Source organism: Protobothrops mucrosquamatus, unplaced genomic scaffold (assembly GCF_001527695.2).
Source record: "Protobothrops mucrosquamatus isolate PMUCROS unplaced genomic scaffold, P.Mucros_1.0 scaffold2089, whole genome shotgun sequence".
Lineage (NCBI taxonomy): Eukaryota > Metazoa > Chordata > Lepidosauria > Squamata > Viperidae > Protobothrops > Protobothrops mucrosquamatus.
Genome location: NW_015388191.1, coordinates 88,458 through 96,714, shown reverse-complemented (window position 1 = coordinate 96,714; position 8,257 = coordinate 88,458). Strand labels below are relative to the sequence as shown.

Below are 8,257 nucleotides of genomic sequence, written 5' to 3'. Positions count from 1 at the left end.
TTTTTAAATCCTTTAAAATAATACAATTATATTTATATATATCCTTAATCATCTTGAATTCCAACGAATATTTTACTAATCCAAAAATTTAAAAACATAAGCTTCAAAAGCACTCCTTTTTCCCAACTCTCCATCTTACATTTCTTCCCAATTTTTCATTCTTTTTCACATCATTGATACAAAATCAGTCAAAGTCAATGAGCCTTCAGCCTTTTACGTCTTGTGCCTTTTATGTTTCATAACGTGTCTGAAGTTTTTGCAAGTAGTAAGCCTGTAAGCTTTTTCCAAAAACCCAAGCAGCAACATCTTCAGCTGGTTTTCTCCAATGCAGGACCCATAGATTAATTCCATATAAACGCTTTTCCCCCAAAATTTCACCAGGGAAGTACACCAAAACCATAACCAAGTCTATTACCACTTCCTTTCCCAGCTTCTCAGACTTATCAATTTCCAAATCTCCACAATTTTGCTCATTTTGAAGTATTTCCATAACATCTTCTTCAACCTTTGCTATAAACCTCTGGAGAATAAATGCCACCATTTCTTCCAATTTCTTCATCCAAATATCTTTAATTTCCTCATTATATTGCTTCACTACTTGCATCACAGCATCTTGTACATCATTTATAATCAAAGAGAAAGGCATTTTCAATAAATCCCAAGCAATAACCAAAAAGAAAAAACAAAAAAAAATTACTTTCTCACATTTTCTTTCTTTTTTCCCTCAGTTCTGGAGCCATTTTAAAACCATTCTTCAAATTTCTTTAAGTATCATCAAAAAGAGTAACAATATTAATATCACCAATCAGTAAGCATCATAAATTCATTGTGGTTAAAACTTTCCAGAACCGGAGAAGCAACAATGTATCTTTATCCTGTTAATAGCCAGACGAGAGTAAAAGTGAAAAGCGAAAGTAATCCAGAGAAACGGCAGATCCGCAGCCATTTTCTCTCACTTTAAATCCTCAGTAAATAAAGAAGATGTTGATAATTTTCAAAGTTAAAGTCCCAATAAATCCATTACAATTCCANGACTACTTGCATCACAGCATCTTGTACATCATTTATAATCAAAGAGAAAGGCATTTTCAATAAATCCCAAGCATCTTCATCATATTTTACTAATATACAAATAACAATAATATCAATTAATAAATCAATAATATCAATTCATTAATCAATATCCTGTTTTTCGTGCTCTTGTTAAGGTTTGATTTCCCATCAGTATTCGAAATCTTTATCAGTTATGATTTTCTCAATATTAATTACATGTAGCTAAAAGTGTTATTCATATCAATCCTCCTCTTATCTTCATATTACCCATATCAAAAGAAAAAGAAAAAAAATGCTATCTTAGTTCTAAATCATATCTTTCATTATAAAAGTCTAATTATATATAAGGGTCATCCGTTCTTTTCATCTTATTCAAACAAGTATTTAAACATATACTGCCCCCTCTAAAAGGTCAAATCTTCTGCTTTTTAAATCTGACTCTTGCTTTCTTCTTTGCAAAGTAGCTTTCCAAGCCAGGGCAATTAGATCGCCCAGGAATTTTTTTTCTATTTTTGTAAAAAATTGCTTGGCATAAAGAAGACAATTTAAGTAGGGTATTTTGGGGGAGAATTCCACCCATTTATATTCTTTAAACAACTCCCAGTTCCTTTCTCCCTCCATTTCTCTTTTCATTCCCTGTCCCCCAAGTTGTGACATTTCCCCTAACAGCTGTGTATATTCCATTTTTTAAAATCTTCTTCCTTGCCATCAGATATATTTTGCAGACCTAAGGGGTAAAAGGTCTTTTGCATTTTCATTGTTATAGCTTAGTCTTGCAGTATTTTGTTTGTATATAGTCGTTTATATTTTCCTTCTTTTATCTCTTCCATCTCTAAATCCGTTTCCTCTGTTTCATCTTCTGATTTCTGGTTTATTTGTTCATACTTTGTAGTCGTTATCTAGGAACTTTCTAGTTATAGATTTAATTTGGAGATTTGCTCGTTTATATTGTCTAAATTGTTTTTAGTCTCATTATGATTTCTTTTTATGTCCTCTTTGCATCCAACAATTGTTTGGTGAATTAGTTGTAGCATAGAATATATTTCTTTCTGAAAGGTGTTTATTTTTTCTTGAGGCATCATTCCTGGAGATCTTCTAGTACAGGGATGTCAAACTGCCAGCCTGCAGGCCTGACGTGTCACCAGGAAATTGTGCCCACCCCATTTCCGGCAATGAGGGAAAAGCTCTGATATGTCTGCTCAGTAAGAGTAGATCAAAGTTTCCTCTAGTTTTCTGGTCTTTATCCTTTATAATCCAATAGATTCCAAAGTATAGATTCAGTCCTGAAAGCAATATTTTATAATGATCCTTTGTCTCAAGTATCCAAAAATTGTCAATCAGGCAAAGTTGTAATTCACAATGTTTTCAAAGTGTTCAAAATGCTCAATCTCTCTGAAAACAGCCCAAAAGTCTCTTCCAGCCAGGCGTAGTCCAAGGTCAATTTTTTCTTTCTCTCCCACTGGCTCTTGAAGTTAAAAGTCCAAGCTCAGTAAGTATTTATAATCCAAGAAGGTCAGGATGATAAGTATGCCAAAATATTTTCCTTTATTGCCAGTTGTTGGCCCAAGCTAGGAATCACCAAGCAGCCAGGAAGCAAATTATAGTGCTATGCACAAATCCACCACTAAATATCATTCCAAATCCATTTTCCACTCTTAAAACCAAGGATTGATTTCTTATATTTTGCCTCAAATTTTTTTTCAAAGAGAAAATCTTAACAATTATCTCAGTCCTCAAATTTATCCAAACTGTAGCTTATGTTACTTCCACTTCAGTATTGTATGTTTCTGTCCCCCATAAAATTAAAACACCGCTTCCGTTTACATTCGGAGGTTTTTAGCTTCTTGGGAGCCTTTCCCAGGAAATTCAGTTGTAAAATAGTAAAGAAAGGATCAATATTCTCACCCAGTTCCAAACATGCTGTTTACAATGTATTAATTGGTGCATGATAATGTAGTTTTTCCCATTTAGTTTTGGGTGTTTGGTAGATCATCTTGGTTCAAATTTCTGTGGAAAAATTATTTTTGTTAATTTTGTATTATGTGTTTTGAGATATTATTAAAAAGTCTAACTCAGGAAAATATTTTTCTGTTCAGGGTTATCCACCTGCATGTAGCACTTCTAATAAAACAGTCTTCTATGTTTATGTTATAGGCTGCTTGTGGTGGTTGTCATATGCTGGTTTTTGCCACCCCAAAGCCTAAGAAATCTGATAATATTCATGAGCTAGAAGAAAATGAGCATAATTTTTCTGTTAAAGTGTCCGAAATGGGTGGAGATGCAGACACCTTTCAGCAAACGTTTTCAGCACGTGTGCGACGGAGAGAGAAGGTACACAATAACTGTTCCAAGCAGGCTATTAAAAATTGTGCGTGAAAAAGATTTAAAAATTTAAAAGAATTATTTAAAAGTCTTTTTAAGTTTTGGAACTTTTTATTGAAACGTTTTATCTTCATGATGAATTTTTATTGTAATTCTTGAAATCAGAGGGAAGAATAGGTCTGTAATACTTTTAAGGAATGAATATAAAATGAGATCGGAAACCCTAATTGAAATTAATGGAAGGAAGGGAGATATTTATTTGTTTATTAAATTTATATGCCACCCATCTCCCTGATAGGGCAATCCTGGGCAGTATAAAAGTAAATCAATGACAGCACATAAAAAATAATTTTATTTTTTGTCTTTCTCTAAATAAATAAAAGGTTACATTATTTCTAATTTATAAGTTTGAATTTGTACTCCAGGGTACTGTGAACTTGTTAAACCTTGAAATTAAGGTTTTAATTATATTAAATCTTAAATATGTAAATTAACTCTGGCTCAGATAATTTAAACATTTCAACCAAAGTTCTAAGGGAATTAAACAGTTTTGATTCACAGAGCCTGTTCCAAAATCTGAAATGCGGTTAGTATCATTAATTTAATATATTTTGTATGTTATTCTTTAAGAATTTAATATAAATGCTGATTTGCTTTCTTCGAATTCTTTCAGAAGGAAAAATCACCAGAACAATGTGGTCGATTGGTGCGAACGCTTCCTCCATTGGGAAAAACATCCCTAAAACCTGCATCAGGTGTCATCAGCAGTACTCTTCCACTTGGCAGAACTGATAGAAATAAAGAATCTGAATCCATTATGGATCATGAAACAGGTAAGCTATGTTTTGTTTACAAGTAGTCCTTGACTTACAACCATTCGTTCAAAATTACAATGGCCCTGAAAAAAGTGACTTCTGACTGTTTTTCACACTTATGACCATTGCAACACCTCCATGGTCACATGATTAAACTTAGGACACTTGGCAACTGGCATTTACTTATGTCAGTTGCAGTGTCCCATGATCATGTGATCACCTTTTACGACCCTCAGACAAGCAAACACAACGAAGAAGCCAGATTCACTTAACAACCGTATTACTAATTTAACTACTGCAGTGATTTAACAACTCTGGCAAGAAAAGTTGTAAAATGAGGCAAAACTCACTTAACAACTGTCTTGCTTAGCAATGGAAATTTTGGGCTCAATTGTGGTTGTACAGGGATTATTTTGTAAGGAGTTTTATTAGAATACAAAATTCTGGACAGAACACAATCTTGAAGTGAGATATTGGTGGGGCAATCTCTACCAAAGCATCACTAGGTCAGGAAGAATGAGCACTTCCAGTCCCTTTTCTTAAATATTGACATCTGGTGTGACCTTGGAGGCATTCCTTCTCCAGAGCTTCCCCTGGCCCTTTGATCTGGAGGGCCCCTATTCTTATAGCCTTCTGGAAGACCAGGGAGAGATGATTCCTTCTCCATGCATTGGGTTAAGATGGGAGTGAGTCTAGCAAATGTGGCTATCGAGAGAATATTGCATCTCAGGGATTTACTGTATGTTGTTTGCGTGATGGTTGTAATTTGAACTACCACATCAAGTTCTATGAAAGAAAGTTTCATTGTATTTTATTGTCTCTCTTCATTTGCATATTGAGACAAAAAAAGTTTCTTCCGTTGTATTAACTATTAACAGGACAAACTCTTTTTCTCCCTAAAGAGTCAAAGTGTATTATATATTTTGTTTTAAAGGAGATAAGAAAGAGGAGAACAGTGATACAGAGGACAGCTCAACAGATAATGATTCAGATGATAATGAAGAAAGAACCCTTGGTGATACCACAGATATCCTAAATATGGTAATGTATTTACTAGTGAATGGTTGAAGAGGTCTGCGGGAGAACCTGGAGATACACAAAATAGGAAAATGTGTTTGATTTGTAACAGAACCATTGTGTGCCAGATTTCTGTCTAGCTGTACTGAGTCAACTACTGTTCAACAGAAAAAAAAACTGGAATGCTTTGACTGTTCCTAATATTAAATAACACAAAACACAACCAAGGTAATTTAAAATTAAATTTAAAATTAATTAAATTTTAATTTAAATAAATAAAAAAATAAGGATCTGGCACGTATGACACTGATAGATAGTCTTACTGACTGAAAATAGAAGGCATTGTAATGTTTAGGTGTGCCAACTTTTCCAGGAAAAAAGTATTAAGCTGGAATGGAAAAATAATCAAAAATGGGGTTTCTGTAGGGAATCAGGCAAGGAATAGTTTTCCCTCTTGATTCAAGGGATTTTGTGACTGATTGTGACTGATAATTATAGTTACAAAATTCTAGGTCTCTGACCTAGATTGAAAGTAATGTTTATTTTATACTAGGAAAAATATTTTTAAAAAGAGATGTGAAAAGTTGCTGTTTAAAATTCTGAATTTTCTTAGATAACATTTTATTACAAGATGTATTTTAGGAACTGAGTAAATTTAATATTTAGAATTAGGAAAGCAATGGGTGATACCTTTCAAAATTACAGAAAAATTAGGCCTTGTTTAGAAGCATAGACTGTTCATATTCTCTAGTTTTAATAATAATAATTTATTAAATTTATATGCTGATCTACTCTACAGACTTGGGGGGGGCGTTTAGAGGAATTGTAGATATGTTAGTTTACATAATCAGTAAAAAAATTATCCTGGTTTCCGATCAGGATATTTTGTGGATGTAATATTCAGTCAAAATATCCATGATGACTGAGCTAAAACAAACATAGTCTGGCATTTAATAGAACTTTTTACTGCATTTCTCTAATTCTGTTTATTTTCTGGTTGTTCAGAAACTGATCTGAGATGTTCCAGTAAAAAAAGCATTTTTCATGTATGTAAACCTTAATTGCTTGCTTTTATTACTACTCGGATAAAAATGTTTTTCAGACCCATGTGATGAGACTAAATCCCAATGACCAACTGGCAGAATTAGCACCAGTTCAAAAACAAAAGGTATAGTTGGATTGTTTATATATTTCATGTTGTTTACTTTTCATGTTGTTTACTTTTCCAGTAGATGAAACCCAGGGAACCACTAGCCTGCAGGTTGAATGCACTCTCAAAGGTTTTAACAACTTACCCATGGCATTTCAGGTGCAATCCATCATTCTCATGATCCCTCTTTTCATCTTGCCTTGTATCTTCAGACTTGGCCCTTTTATGACTTGTGGACCAACTCCCAGAATTCCTCAGCCAGCATGCCTGGCTGAGGAATTCTGGGAGTTGAAGTCCACAAGTCATAAAAGGGCCAAGTTTGAAGACCCCTGCCTTATATAATCTTTCCCATCTTTTATCAAGCGTTCAAGAGAAAGTTGGAGAGTAATGGTTTCCTCATCTTCTTTGACAAACAAGAGAACCAATCCATTCTTCCCTGTGTGCAAAAAAGGCTTTAAGTGACCATCTTTTTCCTCCCTATATGTGTAGGCAATCTTTTTCTCAATCTGATGCATTTATAGGAGATAGGATTTCAGCAGAGGGAGCCTAAAAGTTCTGTACTTTAATTCTACATGTTTGAAATGAATAATTGTTGTACAAAACAAAAGATGCGCAATTTTGAGTGGCCTCGGGATATTTTTTCTGCATTAAAACCTTCAGATTATGTAGACCTTTATTTTCAAAAAGCAGTTTGAACCATGCACCTTAATCAATTCGAACAATAAATATATGATAGTATATTTTTAATTTTTTTTCTGCTTACCAGATATTACAATAACAATTTAAGATTATATTAATGCCTTACCTTGGCAATAATGTGAGAAAACAAATATTACAATATTTCTTTGCATTGTTTTATCTGCTGAAAATTACTGTCTTGTTTATCTCAGCCAAGAGATTAACACAAGTCAGTTGCTAGAAGAAGTGGAATGCAATTTGCATAATTTACAGGGGGGGGAAATCTCAAATCAGAGAACCCTGATATGTCACTGAAAGGATTAAGAACATGCAGTGTCTTCAGTTAATACTGATAAAATTTTAAACTGCCCAGGGCTCAAAGTATTGTTTTACTTAGTTTCATAATGGAAAATACCTTTTTACAGGGGCAGAGGATGGGGAGGAGAGTAGGTACACACTAATAACTTTTTTATGAATCCTAAATCCTAGATCAGTGTCCATAATCTAATTATCTTGCAAACATGGAATTCTTCCACTATTAGAAGTCACCTGTGTTGTATTAAAAGAAATATTGCCGAACAGTAATATTTGCATGCCAACTTCTTTAGGTACAATAAAAGTAAGTTCTTTTGTGAAGAAACTGTATATATGCATGCTAGAACAATATAACTGACAAATAAGACAAGTACCGTATTTTTCGCTCTATAAGACGCACTTTTTCTCCCCCAAAAGGTGGGGGAAAATGTCTGTGCGTCTTATGGAGCGAATGCTGCCTGGAGCTGAAGCCTGAGTGCAGGGGAGGAGAGCATATACTGGCAGGGAAGCCTTACGTCACTAGGTGGCGCTCTAACACAACACCATTGAGTATTGCTAGAAAGGAAGTCGCGGAGAGGAGAAGGGCTGAGGAACTTCCTTTTCCTTCTCACCCATAGGAGGATGGAGGAGTGTTCTTCCCAGGCTCGAAACAGCAAATGGAAGGTGAGTGGAAGGCAGGTTGGGGGAGAAGCCTGGAGGAAGCGAAGAGACAAGGCTGGAACATGTTGGCTGCTGCAGCATATTCTTTCTCTTTCCAAATGTTATTATCCTTATGCTGCATGATTTAAAACTGCTACCTGTAATTTTCTGCTGGGAGATGGGAGAGACTAAAATGTCAAGGCCTGGAGACTAAAACATACGAAGAACGGTTGCAGGAAATGGGTATGGCCAGTCAAGAGAAAAGGAT

General features: G+C 34.5%; 1 protein-coding gene across 1 annotated transcript in view; it reads left to right on the top strand.

The window, feature by feature from the left end:
• Window positions 1-8,257, top strand: part of LOC107294771 (X-linked retinitis pigmentosa GTPase regulator) — a gene marked incomplete at its 5' end in the record, with an annotated part of 31,701 nt that overhangs the window by 9,684 nt on the left and 13,760 nt on the right. The window contains 4 exon segments of the mRNA XM_029285697.1: window positions 3,208-3,384; window positions 4,049-4,208; window positions 5,125-5,231; window positions 6,310-6,375. Coding sequence (XP_029141530.1) covers window positions 3,208-3,384; window positions 4,049-4,208; window positions 5,125-5,231; window positions 6,310-6,375 — 510 coding nt within the window.